At 43.8% G+C, this 19,766-nt stretch overlaps 1 protein-coding gene across 1 annotated transcript in view; it reads right to left on the bottom strand.

The window, feature by feature from the left end:
- Positions 1-19,766, bottom strand: part of LOC144497761 (uncharacterized) — a 141,760-nt gene that overhangs the window by 116,028 nt on the left and 5,966 nt on the right. Inside the window, exons 2-4 of the mRNA XM_078219200.1 lie at positions 12,071-12,188; positions 7,792-7,870; positions 817-906 (exon numbers count right to left, since the gene is read on the bottom strand). Of these exons, the coding sequence (XP_078075326.1) occupies positions 817-906; positions 7,792-7,870; positions 12,071-12,188 (287 nt within the window). The remainder of the gene's footprint in view (positions 1-816; positions 907-7,791; positions 7,871-12,070; positions 12,189-19,766) is intronic.

The following is a 19,766-nucleotide window of genomic DNA, read 5'->3' as shown; positions in this document are numbered from 1 at the left end:
GAAACCAGAGCACCCGGAGGAAACCCATGCAGACAAGAGGAGAATGTGCAAACTCCACACAGACAGTGACCCAAGCTGGGAATCGAACCCAGGTCCCTGAAGCTGTGAATAAAGAACAGCATTTGGTGGAACTGTGTAGTCTGCAGTGCCACATTGTGTGAGGAATGATCTTACCAGTGCTAACCACTGTGCTACTGTGCCGCCCCTTTCAGTAAATTTGGTTACTTTGGTTTACGGTTTCCCCAGGGACATCCTACAGTATCTTGTGCTTCTGTTATAAAGTTAAGGTTACCATTGCTTTTCTAAACAGTCTTATATAAAGTAAATATCTTCTGCAATTATCAACTGATGCTGGCAATAGGTATACCTCTTTTAACTTAGCTACTCATGATGCATTGTTAGTATAAGTCAAAGATGCTGGATATTTTGACACTAGTCCTGCTAATTTTAATGAATTATACTGGCTCCTTACTATCATCAATGACCTCACACACAGAGGGCCCTAGGCTGTAACAGAAACACTAGCATAGCCACCAGGGGTGAAAACTGCAAGAAAATGGGTCGCAGCCCAAAATACAATTAAGAAATCGCATTGTGTTCAAATTAAATTCTAAAATTGTTTTAAGTTGAATGTGAATTCAGGATCATTATTTTTACTGATATCTACTTAAAGCCTAAGTTTACAAGATACTGGTTTTCAGCAAAACTACATAAAATATGCACTGAAGGGCAATTCGAACATTTGTATTCTAAATAAAACTAATCTCGGCACCAAATATCTATTCCTGTACTTAACAAAAGAACATAATTCATTACCTTCCAAAATTAGCTGGAAGAAATTCCAAAAATGCATCATTTAAGTAGAGCTGCATTAGGTTCAACAGCTGGGTGAATCCATCTGGAAGTCTGAAATGGTTAGAAGAAATTAATTCTCCTGTAGTTACTGTTGAAAATAATTTAAAAATTAACCTCAGAGAAAAACAAATTGTCAATCCTTTCATCCTCATACCATGTAATAAGAAGACAGTGACTTCTGAAGTTCAAAGTTTCCTATTTTCCTATTCTAAATAGATCAGACAGTGTAAAAGAAACAAAAATAACATCACTGCTCAGAAATTGGGGTTCCATCTTTAAAGGGAGCCCCGATCAGAACTTGAGTAACTTCCCCCCAGCCCACCATGGAGATTTCAGGGGCCCACTCCCCACCCTCGATAGGGATCGTCACTTTTCTACCCCCCCCCCCACCCCCGCCCGATCACAGGTCCCTACTCACCCCACCCCCCGATCATCAGGCCCTTCTCACCCCTCCCCCGACCAGCTGCACCTACACCCAATTTCAATCTGCTATCCCCTGCTCCTATGTCTGCTCCAGGCTACCACCACATCTAAATGAATTCTCCTGTCCATGGTGCCAACAGGGCAGTGCCAACCTGTGCCAAGGGGCAGTGCCAGGCCACTGTTTGGCCATGCCTTCTCCCTCGGGGCTATTCGTAACTTTACGATCCTGGGGAGACCCCACAACAAGTTCATGTTTAGTTGAACCTGTTGTAAATGCCACTGGCGTGATGCCACACCGGCGACTGCTGAATATCCGGGGAGGGGGGGGGGGGGGCGCAGACAGAATGCTCGCTAATGCTATGCTAATATATTAAAATGGTCCCACAGCATGTTTCACACCACTCCTCCAGTGAAGGGCCAGTAAGATCGGAACTCGGAAACTCGTTGGTGTGAATCGTGCTCTCTGGATTTTGAACACGTGCCACCATTCACACAGATGGAGAGTGCAGGCTCAAAATCACCCCCATAATTTCTTCCCTCATCTTTTTCATATGAAAGTTGCTGATAATAATGCTCCTATTCTCAGTTACATATCATTTGCACCCATTTATTGTTCCTTTACTTGCCTCATTACCATCTCTTTTTGACTTGCACCAACATCCCTTTTCTCATTTAATTTCTCCTGTCTTTTACCCTATCACAGGTTTTTGCTTTTGTTCTTTCTCCCCCCACCATCCATCTTTCCTTATCTTTGTACTTGCTTAAAACCTGTTACATCTCCAACTTTTTCACTTCTGGTAAAAGGTCATTGACTATGTAATTTTAGCTCTCTTTCTCTCTCCAAAGATTCTGAATATTTCCAGCATCTTGCTTGTTACCTTAAATTTATCTTGGAGCCTGAGGCGCAACTTTGGCATAAAATGGTAACATTAAATTAACAACATCAGGACAGGTGGAAAATCAGGCAGGACCCAGAAATGCCAACTCTCCAGCCAGAAGAGAAGACAAAGGAAAATCCCACTGGAGACAAGGGTGGATGGAACTTCTGGCTACCCCATTGCAGGGCATGAACGTTGGAGAGAAGGCCATAGGAATAGCATTCTCCGCTGGAATTATCACAGGAACATTTTGTGTTCCTACCTAGGCCAGATTATTTGCCTGGTGACATCTAAGATTGCAAGAATGGAATCAGTTTTCTTAAAAATAAGACTTTTTGTCCAATTTATGCCGATTTAAACATCATGTCTTTGACAGTGCTGTATCTTTCTCTCCCTCTTGCCAGTCCACGAACACAGTTATCCCCAGGTTATTCACAATTTATTGACATGAAGTAATGTTCACATTAAATTCCCGTGGGACTTTAAGACTGATGTTGAGATTGATAAGCCAGGGACATCCTTTGAGGGAGTACTTTACTCTCTGCTAAAGCAATTATGGTGGAGGTTTATCAAAATCCTAATTGTAAACATAAATTGGTTTCTACCTAAGATTTTATGGTGGATTGGGAGAAGCCAAAAGAAAGATCCCGGTGACAATAATTTCCCTAATACAATATTACAAAATTACAATAATACATTGTACCATTAGAGATGCTAGAAGTTTCATATTATTGAGGAGCTGTGAAACCTATCCATTCTATCTTAAAAATAGGATCAATAGCAATATTTTGAAATTGTTATGAATTACATGGAATTCATATTTATCTCATTCAGAATAATATTAATCAAACTTTAATCATATTGATCTACAAATCACAGAATGTATTATGAGCTATACCTTCAAAGATACTATTCTGCATATTCTCCTGTCAGCACAGGGGCTGACTCAGACATGTGGCTTCTTCTGCAGGGATGAGTGCTTGCAGTGGGTGTTGCGGCTCGGGGGGGAAAAGGGGTGTGTATTATGGGTGGCCATTTAACTCAGGCAGCAGGTCCATGAAAGGGTTAAATGTGTAGCATGGAGGGCAGGCCCAGCATCAGTGAAAGGTAGGGGGGAGACAGCAGGGGCACAGTGGCGGAACAGGAGGAAGGAGCATAAATCATGAGCAGAGCTGGGGTCAAGGGTTGGGTGCCAGGCAGTTGCCGATCTCATAGAAAGCAAAATGGATTTTCCCCCTAAGGGTGGAAGGGGAGGGGAGGGAAACTATCTCTGAAGTTCACCCACCCTGAGGTTGTAAATCATGGGAGAAATGCTCCTGGGTTTGGCTGGGGAATGGATCAGGGCAGGGAGCCAATTACACAATGTTCACTCTTTCTCTTTCTTGAAAGAGAGAGAGAGAGAGATGGTGCCAGTGGAACTGGCTGTGAGCCTTCATGCCCTGAGGCAACAAAGATGATGAAGGCATCAATGTTAGGCTCTCCGGAGACTGGATCAGAGCATTGAGATGGTGGAGGGACCTGCTCTGCAGCCAAAGGGGGAACCACCGAGAGTGGCTGTTTGGAGGCACCATCTATAGGCCAAGGCTTACAGACAGCATCTAACTTGGAGCTGAATGAGAACCAGGGTCAGAGGAGATGCTGCATGTCAAGGGAAAGATCACTCTCCTGTGCCACCTGTTACAGGAGTTGGTGCCACATGGACTTGGCAGCACCCACTGCCTGTCACCCTGAAGGTGACAGCACCCTGAACATATTTGCGCATGGTGCCTTTCAGGGCTCCACTGATGACCTTTGTGGCATTTTTCATGCCTCCACACATATGTGCAACAGGGAGAGCATGAATGCCCTGTTCATGAGGGCTCACGCCTTCACAAACTTTGGCCAGGACTGGGCTTGCCGTGATGCACGAACCTTGGGATTCTCCCAGATTGCTGGCTTCCCACAAATGCAGGGAGCCATTGATGACATACGCTTGGCTCTCCGATTGCCTGCCTACCAAGGAATCCCTTTTAGTAACAACAAGGGCTTCCATTCTCTGAGCATGCAGCTAATCTGTGACCACAGAAAGCGCATCCTATAGGTGTGTGCTAGGTTCCTGGGGAATGTGTATGACAGCTTTATCCCTGGCCACTCAGATGTGGAGATGCCGGCGTTGGACTGGGGTAAACACAGTAAGAACTCACAGATATACAAGGTGTTTGAGGGAGCAAAGCAGCTAAAGGAATGACTCCTCGGGGACAAATAGTTTCCCTGAGGATATGGCTGATGACACCTGTGCGGAGGCCACAGAGTGCAGCAGAAACCCTGTATAATGAGACTCATGCTGCCACTCGTGCTTTGGTTGAGCATACGATTGGGATGTTGTAGTGGTTCTGGTGTCTGGGCTGGTCAGGTAGAGCCCTGCAATACAGTCTCCAGAGTGTCTCGTGCATCCTCGTTGTATGCTGCGCCCTCCACAAACTGGTGCACCAACGAGGCGAGGAGCTGGCCGAGGAAGAGATGAATAAGCTGCACATCTCCTCTAATGAGGAGGATGTAGAATTAGATGATGAGGTGCACACCCTGGAGGAGGTTGAAGAAGGCTGCCATATGGTGGCGAGGGCTAGAGAGGGGAGGAGAGCTTGGGATGCTCTGATAGCCTCGGACTTCACTGATGACCATGATTAGGTTGACCACCAGACCTCATCATAGGAAATGGTCCTTTCTGACTGTTTGCTGGGACTGCTCACTGAAATCTGATATGGTTCATGTCATAGAAGGGCAGCAGTTACCCCTCATCACAACATCGCAGGAAGATGAAGATGGTGACTTGCAGTGAGGAAAGAGCATTGCTCCTCAAAGAACTACTGCGAATGTCTGACTCCTATCTGGCGGAAGACAGCTCGCAAACTCCCAGGGATCAGGGTGATTGTCTCAGCAGCATTTCATGGAGAGACCTAATGAGAGCAAGGAGGCACAAATAGGGTGCAAAATGTCAGGTTTAATACAATGACAAAAGTGGTTTAATCCTCACGTAAGTGCACACTATGTACAATTGCCTAACAATACTAGTGTCCACTTGGTGCAACTAAATTTTCTTCACCTTTCTAAATCTACCTCTACGTCTTGATGCCTGCTCAAGGTCCACAGCAGAGCTAGAGGCAGTCGTCTGTCTGCTGCATCCTGTTGTCTGTGATGACTTTGTTGGGCACCCTGGCGTACTTATGAGGTGTGCAGTGTGGTAGTGCCACCCTCCCTAGTGTGTGAGGCTGGAGCCTGATCTGTCACAGAGGGGTGGGAGTCAGATGGCCTGAGCACTCCCAGGACATCCTGGGTAGGAGGCCCTGGACTGTGGACCAGCCTCTTCTCCTCCCTTTGGATGCCAAAGGGCCTCTGGCTTCTTCTTTGGAATAGAGGGAAAGCTGGAGTGAGCTGCAGAAGCCCCGTCGTCCTCTAGCGCTGGCACCTGTGGATGCCCACAAGTGCCTGCACCATGGGATTCACACTCTGAACCATGGAGCTCATGCCCTCCACTGTGGAGGTCATGGCATCTACCAGTGCAGGACAGAAGTCCTACATCAAGGTCTCCATTACGGTGTTGGCCAAGCTGTCGTGAAGTGCCAGTGCAATCTCCTCAGACAGAAGACTTTGGGGGTCCTCCAGTCAGTCTTGCAATCCGAGGAATGATGTGGACATCCCTTCCTGATATTCCCTATTCTGCCTTTGGAGCTCCAGCAACTGAAGGATGGCTGAGCCCAGAGACACATCATCTGACTGGGGCTCATCAGAGTCTTGGCTTCCAGCAGTCCTCTGAATGCCAGATCCCTGGGACACCCATGCCTCCACCTGCTGTGGAGCAGAAGAAGTGAGGTGCGCACCAATTTGTTACCCTGAAGCTTCTCTACTACTAAGTCCCACCGAGGTTTGTGTCTCTGCATTGGTGGAGGGTGTGGCTGAAAGCTGTAATGCCTCTTCCAGGTGCACGTCCGAAAAATCCTCAGTGCTGCTGTCAGGGCTGCTCTCTTCTACCCTGCTTGTAGGTAACTCTGGCTGCTCCCTTGTTTTGCCTACAAGAGAAGGGAGATGGCATTAGTGTATGGAAGCAACATAAGTATATAGAGATAGAATTTACATGAGTTTGGTGGATGAATGATGGTGTTGCAAGTCCTCACTTTTCTTTCTTGCGCTCACCTCTCCTTCAGTGTAGGAGTGATCCTGTCCCTCTCTGGCCAGGAGGACGGCTCTCTACTACAACTCAGCCATTCATCCACCCAACTGTGCTCTCTCCCGGCAGTTGTGAAACTGCTTTTCCTGCAAGGGAACAGATGGGGAGAATGTGGACAGGTCATGCAGCAGGTGTGTGTGAGTAGGTGAGCAGAGACTGATGAGAACAGTGACTTACCCTTGCTGAGCAGAGGAGGCCATTCATGCTCTTCCTGCACTGCACTCCCAACCTCTTGTGCAGGGAGTAGGTTCTTACCAGCGCTGCTACTGCTGCCCATGCTGGGTTGGTTACCTTGCTGGAGGGTCTCCTCCACACCCAAGGGTAAAGGATCCAGAGCATTGCCTCAATCATGTTCAGCATTCTGGTCAGGTTTCGGTCTGAAAAACTGGTGCGGACTTCTCAGCAGCCATTCTCTGCTTTGGAATTAGACAGGTGCTGAGGAGGCATTTAAATGGTGCTCCCCAGTAATTGAAGCACTGATGGCAGGCTAGAGGGCGAATTAGATTCCTCCCACCATGGAAGTGGCATGAAACCTAAGAATTTTTGTTCTCTCTAAATGGCCAAAGATACGGCAGGAAAAACTGCCACCATCACTGGTGGGCAACACACCCAACTTGACAGTCACCAAAATATTGGAAAGCTCTACCTGTGGTCTAACCAGCTTTATTAAGCTACAGAATATCTCCTGTGCCCTTGTTTAGTCATCTTCTAGATATAAAGACCAGAATCCAACTAGCCTTTTTGATAATTTTCTGTACTTCTCCATGACATTTTAATGATCTTTATTAGTCTCATTGGGTCTCCACTGTTTTTAGCTTTTGACAATTGATCAATCTTTTTTACATCCAAAGTGGATGATCTCACATTTTCCAACACTGACATCCATTTTCCACAATTTTAGCATTCACTTAATCTATTACTCTCTTTGTAATTTTATGCTGCCATCTACACTGCTGATAATGCTACCTATCTTTGTGCCGATGCCAAATTTGGATGTGATCCTCTATCTCATCATACATCATTAATAAATACAGTGAATAGTTCAAGCCCCAACACAAATTCCTGTGGGTCGCCATTAGTCACATCCTGCCAATTAAAGTACCTGCCCATTATCACTAGCCTCCGTCTTCTGCTGCTCAATCCATTTCCTAGCCTGGTTAATAATAAATTGTCTTCAGTTTTGCCAAGAATTTTTGAACATTTGTGTATTTTTGTTGATCATTTTTATAATAGTGCAGATAAGTACAGATTGTATGTAAGGATAAACATTTCTGGGCATTTCCATTTGACATCCAAAAACTATTCATGAATGTCCTATTGCATCACTCCAATAAAATCTATTTTGTCGAAGCCAGGCAAAGACCTGAAGGTCAAGACCGTTAGTGCTGGTAGAATAACATCAAACAAGGAACTAATTCTTCACTAACTCACTTGGAAATGGGATTAACACTGGCTTCAATAACCGATAAGTATTTACAACACTTAATATTTTCAGGAAAATCTTGAATACCTGTCAAGAAAAACAAAAAATAATTCAGAATTTGAGAAGCAATGTTAATAAAAAAGGTAATATATTGGCACGGTAAAATTGTTTTTCAATATCACTTTTTTCCAAATTATTTTTCAAATACAAAGACACATAGAATTAGCTATACTGTTAGTCTTTCCATTAAAGATAATTTTAAAAAGGTACAGTGCTTTGAGGCCAGTTTTAAAATTTTCTTTTTTAAAAATCTTCCCTTCTCCCCTTTCAGAATCCATTTTTCATCTGGGGGCCTACATAATTGGTGTTGGCAATCTATTCAGCCGTGTGTGTCAATACAGCCAAATCCAATTCTGTGCTCATCTGATGTGCATACATGTTTTGGCAGAGGCTAATGGTTACTAGTAACTCTAGCTGAATTTCTTCCAGGGGACACTGTGGTCAACATTAGCATCCTCTACTGACTAAGATCAGCCTAACTCAGAACAGACCAGGGATCAAACCCAAAACACTATGTTTTTTATAAATCAGAGCCAAAATAATACATGTATTCAGTGATTTATTAGCAGTGGTTGGATAAAGGTGGAGTTACTTTTCAAATGCTGTTCTTATATCATTTTAAAAAAAATAAGTGTTAATTTATTATTTTCAATACTGTTACTACAGTCTGTTGGAAACTAACCATGCTGGGCCTCCAACATGTCACTCTGCTAATCAACAGGCATTAATGAGGATTGACATCTCTGCCAGTGTTTGATGCTGATCTGGATATTCAAAAGTGATTAAGATGATGTAATATTAAAATCGTTTAGTTGTTTCCAGTCCAGCCATTTAAAAAATAAATTTGAGCTTTAGAATTGAATGGAATGTTCAGCCCTCACTCCCACAGTTAGATAGCTGTTTGCTGGTGTACCATTACCCCACTCAACAGAATGCTGTGTTGCAACTGGGAGTCATGATGGGTCTTCAATTGGTTCTGAGCCAGAGATAAAGGTGGTGATTTCTTCTTACAACATAAGAGAACCACATATGGTAGATTTAACTTGCATTGGTGGAATTAGCAACTCTGCCAGCATCAGCACTATTCATCTAGATGATTGTTCTGTGTTTTGAGTCAGTGAGTATTCATCATTGGCAGCACTGCATTGCTGCTTTGTGATCAAAGCCAGAAGGAGTAGCTGATTTTTCGCTTTCAAGTTAGAGGGTGCCATGGCCAATTGCACCCATTATTGACCTAGTTGACTACACGGATCAAAAGTGGGTCCTTTCTCATCTAGAGGTTTGATGTTACAGTACACGGTGGCACAGTGGTTAGCACTACTGCCTCACAGCACTAGGGTCTGGGTTTGATTCCGGTCTTGGGTGACTGTGTGGAGTTCGCACATTCTCCCCATGTCTGGGTGGGTTTCTTCCGGTGCTCCGGTTTCCTCACACAGTCCAAACATGTGCAGGTTATGTGGATTGTCTATGCTAAATTGCCCCTTAGTATCCCAAGATGTGTAGGTTAGATGGATTAGCCATGATAAATGTGTGGGGTTACAGGGATAGGGCAGGGGCGAGAGCTTGGGTAAGATGCCCTTTTGGAGAGTCGGTGCCGACTCAATGGGCTGAATGGCTTCTTCTGCACTGTAGGGATTCTATGGTTCTATGATGATAAATAACGTGTTTATCCACAAAACAGAGGAATGCATAAATAAACTCGTAATTGTAAAAGTAATCTAAACTTAGAACAAATGATACCTCACTATCAATGTCTATTCTGATGCCTGAACACCAATTCTGATCATAGAATGTGAAGAATATTGAGTAAGTAGTTCAGAACAGGCAAGTAAAAGTCCTCACAAACACATTATCATTATTGAAGAGACATGTCACAATGAAAAACCTCAGAAACTCCTAAATGTGCATCAGTCCAATCCATTTTGTGCATGGTTAATGACGTTTGCCTGAGTAATATTTTGCATGAGTATGTTATAACTGTCCACATTTAAAAAAAGGAAGGGATTTATTTTTATTCATTCATGGGATGTGGGCATTGCTGGTTGGGCCAGCATTTATTGCCCATCCATGAGGCCAGTTAAGATTCAACCACATTGCTGCGGATCTGGAGTCACATGCAGGCCAGACCAGGTAAGGACAACAGATTTCCTTCCCTAAAGGACATCAGTGGGCCAGATGGTTTTTTACGACAATCAACAATGGTTTTGTGGCCATCACTAGATTTTTAATTCCAGATTTTTGTTGAATTCAAATTTCACTGTGTGCTATGGTGGGGTTCGAACCCAGGTCCCCAGAGCATTACCCTAGGTCTCTGGATTACTGGTCCAGCGACAATACCGTTGCACCGCTGCCTTGCTACTATATTCCACTATATATCTTTGTTTCCAATGGCAGCTTATAGTTAGGCCATCCAGATCAGAAGATTCCAGATTCAAATCATCATCTATGCTAACACAATTAATATTTGTCAGGATGACATAAAGGGCAATAAAACTGCAGTAACAAGGGGAAAATGATCATTCATCAAACTCATTTCTATTTTGCGATTCCTTCTGAAATGTGCATACATGTAACTGGTACAGAAATGAGCTAAGTGTTACTGCCCTTTAACATCATATAGACCACATTGGCACTTGGTACGTAGAGTCATACATAAAGAATGTCCACTGACAATTCAATGCTTTGGGACAAAATAAGGGGAAAATTTTCAGATGCAATAAATTGCATAAACATAATAAATAGATAGTAAAAGACACACAGCTAAATTACTACAAAGAAAGATAGATAAAAAGATTGATAGTTCCTATTCCTACAGGTAGTAGCCTACATTTGGATAGTTTTCACAGTCTAATGAGGCTAGATGCAGGGCATCAGCAAATTGATTATTGGCTTATTCATTTATTACCAGTGGACTGCAGATGCCAGTTGTGGTTCCAGAGGCAGCTCACCAGTCACATAGTGGAAGGCAATTTGGTCAGTTCAGATTCCGGTCAAGATCCTCTGCAGAATTGGGGTAATACGCAAACGGAAAGTGGGTGTAAATAGTGGCTGGCAGCAGTTTGTGGATTTAATGTGAAGCCATGGGTTGTATGCTTATTCAACTATAAGATAAATATGTTAAAACTACTTTAGGAAAGCCTTTTTTTAAGGATCACTGATTTAGCTGCTAAAGGCGGCACGGTGGCACAGTGGTTAGCAATGCTGCCCCACAGTGCCAGGGACCTGGGTTTGATTCCTGGCTTGGGTCACTGACTTTGCGGAGTCTGCACGTTCTCCCTGTGTCAGTGTGGGTTTCCTCCGGGTGCTCCGGTTTCCTCCCACAATCCAAAAGACATGCTGGTTAGGTGCATTGGTCATACTAAATTCTCGCTCAGTGTACCTGAACAGGCGCCGGAGTGTGGTGATTAGGGGATTTTCACAGTAACTTCATTGCCGTGTTAATGTAAGCCTACTTGTGACACTAATAAATAAACTTTAAAAACACTTTAAAAAAACTAACCACAGCATATATGGATGAACAGAGGGCCTCAAGCAAGCCACAGATTCTTTATCTGAATATGTCTCTGGAAGAACTCTAACAAATGTAGCAGACAGTGCACTTCTGGCACAGAAGGTGTGCATGCTCATCATCTGCTGCATCAAACCCTTTTGTGAATTGTGTATTGCTTGCAGACTGAGCACAACACACAATCTAATTTTGAGGTTGATGATTCCACAGAGTGAAAAGAAAATAAAATAAAATCTCATGGAAGTGAAGAAAGAGCTTCTACTTGTTTTCCAAGCAAACCAGAAAATGGCTGCTAGATTCTGCATAAAAATATAAATCATATTCCTAAAATTGATTATATTCTAACACACAAGTGTTAAAATAACTTCTTCGCAAGTCAGGGCCCTTTACCAATTCTTTTTTATCTCAAGGGGCCCTACATTAATCAAAAAGTATTTGATAAACCTCTTTCTGCTTGTTCACAACCATATGACATAACTATAAAAATTATGTCAAAATGTGTCCCTGCTTGTGGGTTTCCAAATAAATAAATTCAGCCAGAGTTTCCACCCCTAATAGTTATCAAATGATATATTTGGATTTTGGGAGCCTTCAGGCAAGGAGGAGAAAAATATAGAGAAAAATAAATCTGCGTCTCAAAACAGTAAATAAGTCCAGTTAAATAAGTGGTTAAAAGTCAACTCAATGTTTAAAAGAAAATTAGTATGGTTTGTCCTTACCATTTTTGCTTATATCTAGTTCTCTTAGATTCACCAGGCTGGCAATGGTGGTGGGCAGACTAGAAAGATCATTGTCTGGAATACTTAGTTTACGGAGAGCTTGGCAGCTGAACAATTGCTGTAATATTAAGAAACAAATTAGAAGACAAGTGTTGCTCTTCTTCTGGCCTTTAAAGAATTCCATCATCAGAGGGCTCCATAGACACTAGATTCACTATTATATCAATTTTAAAATTAGACTATTCAGTGGTATTACTTTCATTTTTATGTGCTACATTAGTGATAAAATTTGATCAAATAATCATGCTTTCTTCCTTTTATTCAATAATCACAAAAGCCAGTATTCCAAGTACAGAAAGCAACACCAAAAACCTCTGTCCTTATCGTGGCTGGGATCCTCTGGTGCCGCTGAAAATGAATGGAATTTTGACTGGAATGCCAAATTCCCCATTCTCACTTGGAGTGGGGCGGCCACAGACAAGTTCAGAGAATCCCACCCCAAATCTGGGGGGGGCTTACTTGATGTTCCCACACCAAACTGATTATTGCCGGCATATTCTTAGAAGGCATATATGTCACTTCTTATTCAAATTGGAATGAGAATAAAATCCGTGATTGCACAAGAATCAGTGAAAGGAGGTTCTTACCTTAAGATTGCATTTATCATTTTACTGTATACTTCAAAGTGCTACACATATAATAACCTACTTTCAAATTACAGCTATTTTGCACACAGTATGATTCCACAAGTAGCAATTTGATGAATTGCAAATGATTAGTTTATTGTGATGTTGGTTGAGGGAGAAATGTTGGCTAAGATACCATTACCTGCCCTTAACAAGATCATAAGATATGTTTGAATGCAGAGCAGCCTTTAGCTATTTGGTTTCATCCTTCCAGAATATCAAAATGACTGTCTCCAGTTACAGCATTTATTTATTTGATCCAGTGTCTCGACCTCAGTCACTGCTTCTGGTGTTCCATTCTAGCTAATGATCATTCTCTGTTTAAAAGGAATATTTTGGCACTTATCCTAAGGTATTGTCCCAAAGATTAAGGCATCTAGAATAAGGGAATATAGATATTCAAAGATTAAGGGGTCTAGAATAAAGGAATATTGTTATAAAGGGGAGGTTGATCCGCTCTCTGAGAACTAACACTGTGTGAGAAGTTCTGCGATCTGCTCTTCAGCAACTTTTATTGGTCAAATCAAAACAACTACCTGAGACTCTCTCTGTAAAATCAACAGATGAAACTTTATTTATCTAACTAATACTAACAGGTTAACTAAACTATTAACAAACCGAATAAACACTATTTATGTACCAGGAACCTAGAACGTATCAAGTTTTGCAATTTCTCTTCATTTAAATACTAAATTGTTTTTCTATACTTCATGCAAAAGTGGACAAGTTCATATTTTACCACATTATACTCCACTGGAGGTCTCACCTGCCTCTGGGTTAGAGGCTCCGAGTTTAAGTCCAATGCCAGGACTTGTTGGCCATGGAAGGAACATTTCTAACATGGTTTAACAGGCTGATAATCTGATCAGGAATCCTTCCATTACTTTCCCAAGGGAAAAAGGTGTATTCCATCTACCAAATTTTTGCCCACTCATTCAACCTGTCTATATCCCTTTGCCGATAACCTACCTCATCTTGACAACTTACTTTCCTACCTATCTTTGCGTCATCAGCAAACTTAGCTACCATACATTTGGTCCTTTCATCCAAATAATTGAGGTAGATTGTAAATAGTTAAGGCCCCAACATTGATCCTTGTGATACTTCACTATTTATAGCTTGACAACCCAGAAAATACCCACTTATTTTAACTAACCAATCCTTTACTCATGTTACTGTGTGACCCCTTGCACCATGTAATCTTATCTTGTTGTGGTGTTTGTTCCCTTTATAGGGCAATCTGCCAAGAGGGTGATGTGACCAGAGTAACCGATCAGGGACCAGAGTGGGGGAATCATACTAGTAAATATGGGCTTCTGCATCAGATCTATCCTGGAAGCTGACTGGCAGCTTTTGACATTTGGGCGACTATTTTCAGGCCAATGGAATTGAGGAGGAGGGGAAGAGAAAGGCAATCCTTCTGAGCACATGTGGGACCCAGGCCTGCAAGTTAATATGTGGCCTCATATTCCCAACCGCGCCAGACTCCAAGTCATTCACTAAGATAGTTGAATTGGTGAAAACAAACTATCACCCTAAGGTAATATTTAAGTTTAACTCAACCAGGAGAGCCCCTGGGCAAACTATTGCAACTTACAAGTTAAGACAGATCTCAGAGTACAGCAACTTCAGAGTCATTCTCAACAATATGCTGTGGGACTGTTTAGTCTGGGGAGTAAATAATGAGGCCATCCAAAGGTAGCTAATAGCAGATATAAATTTTAAGAAGGCACTGGAGAAAGTGCCGGTGATGGAAAACGTGAGAAGGGTGCACAGGTGTGTCACAGTGCGCAAAATGGCTTTGTTCATTGATGGCAAGCTGCAGTCAGTCGTGGCTGAAGATGTAATTTTAAAACAGGAAGGAATTGCAGCAATGAATAGAGCAAGCAGATTTAAATGAGCCAATCAACCACCTAGGATCAAAGTAGAGTATTACCAGTGCAGGGGTAATCACTCCCCTTAAGCCTGCAGGTATAAAGAGGATGAATGTTTTTTCTGCCACTGGAAAAATCACTTAAAGCACCAATGTAAAAGTCAGTCAAGTCTACCCTGTAACAGAGTTAGCAATACATCGCAAGTGTATATCATGGAAGAATCCAGTACTAAGGATTTAAATGTTCACTCATTGTTCAATGTGAAAGCAGGCAAGGTAGCCTCCATCATTGTGACGATTTTGGTAAATGGTAGGCCCTTAAAGATGGAAGTTGATGCAAGAGCCTCTGCCACAGTGATAGGACAACACATATTTTGATATTTGCAAGAAGGAGGCCAGCCACTGAGTTTTACTGCAGCAAAACTAACAACTTACACAAGTGAAGCATCAAGATAAAGGGTACTACCACAGTACCTATAAGCTATCGGCAGCAGTCCATTCACTCCCAATAATAATAGTAACAGGCCAAGGGCCAAGTCATCTGGGCCATGATTAGCTCATGGCACATCAAGTTAAACTGGATTGAGATATTTCAAGTACAGGAAGAGGAACTGCCTGAGTTAATGAGAAGCATGAGAATGTTTTTTGTGATGAGTTAGGTAAAATAAAGAGCCTCCAGGTGAAGATCTATGTAGACCCAGAGGCACCCCTCATTTCTTTAGAGCAAGACCAGTACAATATGCCTTGCGAGAAAAGTTGGACACAAAATTAAAGAGATTGGAAGAACTAGGTATTATCCAGCAAATTCATTTCATAAAGTGAGCGAGACCCATAGTCCCTGAAATAAAGCCTGACATGAAATTCCGCATCTGAGGAGGCTACAAATTAACAGTTAATCAGATTTACAAGTTAGATCCTGAAGATTGAACGCTTTTATGCAAAGCTGGCCGGAGGTCAGTCTTATACAAAGCTGGGTATGGGCCACACATTTCAGCAACTTGACAATGCTTCCTGAGGCTATGTTATGATAAACATGCACAAAGGTTTGTTTCAGAGTATTCACCTGCCCTTTTGTGTGTTGTCGGCATGTGCTATCTTCCAGAGAACAATGGAAAGTCTATTGCAAGGACTAACACGAGTTGTAGTATACCTGGATGATATTTTGATAACTGAATTGACAGGAGCTGAGTGTCCAGCTAATTTAGAGGAGGTGCTGAAGAGATTTCAAGAGGCTGGAGTTAACTTCAAGAAGGAAAAATGTACTTTTCAATCCACTGAAGTAGCCTATCTGGGGTATCATGTAAACACACAAAGAATACATCCCATGGAAGACAAGGTTAGAGCAATAAAGGAGGCATCAGCCCCCAGAAACACATCTGAGCTCAAGTAATTCTTAGAATACTGAATTACTATGGGCATTTAGCACCAAATTTGTTGACACTATTGGCTCCCTTGAACATGCTGCTAAAGAAGCAACACCGTTGGTTTTGGAAGACACCCCAGTGAAAAGATTTCAATAGAATAAAGCAATTGTTACGTTAATTGAGTTTATTGGTGCATTTTGACCCATCTAAAGGAATTGGTGTCAACCTGTGATGCCTCTCCATATGGAGTCGATGCAGTACTGTCCCATCAGATGGACGATGGACCTGAAAGAGCTACAGGGTATATCTTGAGAACTCTCTCAGAGGCTGAAAAAGACTCAGATTGAAAAAGAAGGCTTGTCAATAGTATATGGGGTAAAGACGTTCCATCTGTGCGTGTATGGGACCATCACCACCTTCTGGATAAAAATGTTTTTCCTCTCATCCCCCCTAAACCTCCTGCCCCTCATTTTGAACTTGTGTCCCCCCATGACTGATCTTTCAACTAAGAGGAACAGCTGCTCTCTATCCATCCCCTCAAAATAATGTACACCTCGATCAGGTCAGCCCTCAGTCTTCTCTGTTCCAACAAAAACAATCCAAGTCTATCCAACCTCTCTTCATAAATTAAATGTTCTCTCCCAGGCAAAATCTTGATGAATCTCCTCTGCACCTGCTCCAATGCAATCGCATCCTTCCTCTGATGTGGAGACCAGAACTGCACACATTACTCTAGCTGTGGTCTCAAAGTTCTCTACAACTCCAACATGACCCAACGGCACGGTAGCACAGTGGTTAGCACTGCTGCTTCACAGCTCCAGGGTCCCGGGTTCGATTCCCGGCTCGGGTCACTGTCTGTGTGGAGTTTGCACATTCTCCTCGTGTCTGCGTGGGTTTACTCCGGGTGCTCCGGTTTCCTCCCACAGTCCAAAGATGTGCGGGTTAGGTTGATTGGCCAGGTTAAAAATTGCCCCTTAGAGTCCTGGGATGCGTAGGTTAGAGGGATTAGTGGGTAAATATGTGGGGGTAGGGCCTGGGTGGGATTGTGGTCGGTGCAGACTCGATGGGCCGAATGGCCTCCTTCTGCACTGTAGGGTTTCTATGATTCTATGACCTCCCTGCTTTTGTAATCTATGCTTCAATTGATAAAGGCAATTGACCTATATGCCTTTTTCACAACCCTACTAACATGCCTTTCTGCCTTCAAAGATCTATGGACCAACATGCCAAGGTCCCTGTAATAAGTTCACGGAGGCAGAAGTCCCTTCACCAGAATCCCTTTATTTACAATTCCAACAGAAGTATACAGGGTGCTGTCAGTCAAGTGTCTACCTTCGGGAATGCCAGAGGAACTGACACTCCCGGTTATGTACAAAGTAAAGTCTCCCTGATTGGCCCATCAACCCCCCCCCCGCAAAAGGCCGTGGAATCCCTCTGGTCTGGACACTCACGGGCCTCTTCCTCTGCTTCAGCGCCGGGGCCAGCTCCTCCAATTCGGCATCGGAGGTAGGTGGGGTGTACCTACTGGACGCCCGTCTCTTCTGCAGTGAGCGCTGGAAGGTCGGTTTACCCTCTTCCTCTGGCAGTAGGGGCACAGCCACGGCTTCGTACACCGTATCCATTTCGGACTCCAAGGTTCTGACCAGGATGTGAGACGGGGCTGGCCCATCGAGGAGGACTTTCTTTGGCCTTTGGCCCCCTGGGCTGAGTCGGCTCAGGACGGGGGACACATTCGAGGCCCGCACCTGGTCTAGATGCTTTCTTAAGACGGCCTCTCCCATACAGGCCCTTCCTGGACTCGACCGTTCCCGTTATCCATGTGGGACCATTTGCGCAGTTCTTCATCCAGACTTTTTCGCCTGGTCCGAAATGCCTCTCTTAACGACTGCTGTTGTGCCCCCTGCAACAGACCTCTTGGTGTTTTTCCACCTTCCCCCCAGATTTAGGAATAGCAGGCTCAGTCTGGTGCGGAATCATCTGCCCATGAGTAGTTTTGCTTGAGCTATTCACATGGCGCATGGGGTTGTTCTGTAGTCAAATAACCAGCGGGAGTGTTTCTCTAGACGCCACTGGCTGCTTTTTCAGCCCAGCTTTTAAAGTCTGGACAGCTTTCTCCGCAGGCTTGTTCGACACTGGATGGTACGGTGCCGTCCTAATATGTCGAATCCCATTCAACTTCATGAATTTGGTGAACTCTTGGCTGGTGAATGATGATCCATTGTCCGAGACTAGCACCTCTAGAATTCCGTGCGTTGAGAACAAGATGTGCAGCTTCTCAACGGTTGTTGTTGTGTTTGCCGAATTCACCCTGTAGATGTCCAAGCATTTTGAGTGGGCGTCTACAATTATCAGGAACATTGAACCCATAAACGGGCCTGCAAAATCGACATGAAGTCGAGTCCATGGCCTACCTGGCCATTCCTACGGGTATAGCAGGGCTGCCAGTGGCACCTTCTGCCCTTGTTGGCATTCCCGGCATTGACCCACCAATGCCACAATATCTTGTTCTAAATCTGGCCACCAGACAGAGCTCCTGGCCAGCATCTTCATCTTGGACACTCCTGGGTGCCCATGATGTAATTTGGCCAGTATGGCCTGACAGCCCTGACGTGGGATTATGACCCGTGCCCCCCTATAGCAGCATCCTGTCTTCCACGGTGATCTCCTCTGTTCTGCTGCAGTAGGGGTGGAATTGCTTTTGGACTGGTCTTTCCATTTCCCCTGTTAATACCAGGTGTTTTATTTTCAGCAGTACCATGTTTTTTTGTGTCCACAGGCATTTGTTGTGTGCGGCCACTGGGAGGGTGTTGAGGAAGTTGAGTGTCATCACCGTTTCTTCTATCTGGGTACCAACGATGGGGTGTCTGGTAATGGTAGCCTGCTTAAGGCATCGGCATTTGTCACTCGAGTTCCCGGCCGGTGCTCCAGCTGATGCTGGTATGTTGCCAGTAATAATGCCCAGCGCTGGATCTGTGCTATTGGTGGCACCGCTTTGTCCTGTTTTAGCAAGCGCTGCAACAGTTTGTGATCGGTGACGATCATGACTTTCCACCCATAAGGATACTGGTGGAACTTCTTTACTGCGAAAATTATGGTCAGTACTTCTTTTTCGATCTGGGCGTACTTCCGTTCCGCTATTGCTAAGGTCCTGGAGGCATAGGCTATTGAACGTTTCTCTCCGTTTTACCATCCATGTGCCAAACTGCCCCAATGCCATATGGAGACACATCTCAAGTGAGCACCAACTCTTTCCTGTGGTCATACTGCACTAAAACATTTGCTGAGGAGAGCTGTTGTTTGATTTTCTTAAAGACCCGGTCTTGGCGGCAGATCATTCCCAGGCTTGCCCTTTTTTTAGTAACTGATGTAGGAGATCCAAGATAGAGGCCCTGTTTTGTATGAATTTTCCATAATACATCACCAGTCCTAAAAACAACCGCAACTCCTGGATTGTGGTGGGGGCCGGGGCATTTTTGATTGCCCTCACCCATTCCTCCAGAGGATGTCGGCCTGACTTATTGACTTTGTAACCCAGATAGGTTACTTGCGCGACTAAGAAGACACATTTCCCCCTCTTTAAGCACACGCACGCTGCTGAAAACCTTCTCAGGACTTCCTCCATGTTCTGCAGGTGTTTTGCCCTCATTTTCCCGGTGATGAGGATATTGTCCAGGTAAATGGTGATCTGTGGTAACCCTTGTAGTATGTTTTCCATCGTTCTCTGAAATATCGCACAGGCTGATGATACCCCAAAGCGTAATCTTGTATACTGA

Source organism: Mustelus asterias, chromosome 8 (assembly GCF_964213995.1).
Source record: "Mustelus asterias chromosome 8, sMusAst1.hap1.1, whole genome shotgun sequence".
NCBI classification, from domain to species: domain Eukaryota; kingdom Metazoa; phylum Chordata; class Chondrichthyes; order Carcharhiniformes; family Triakidae; genus Mustelus; species Mustelus asterias.
The sequence above is the reverse complement of the archived record's forward strand: the minus strand, read 5'-3'. Positions and strand labels throughout refer to the sequence as shown.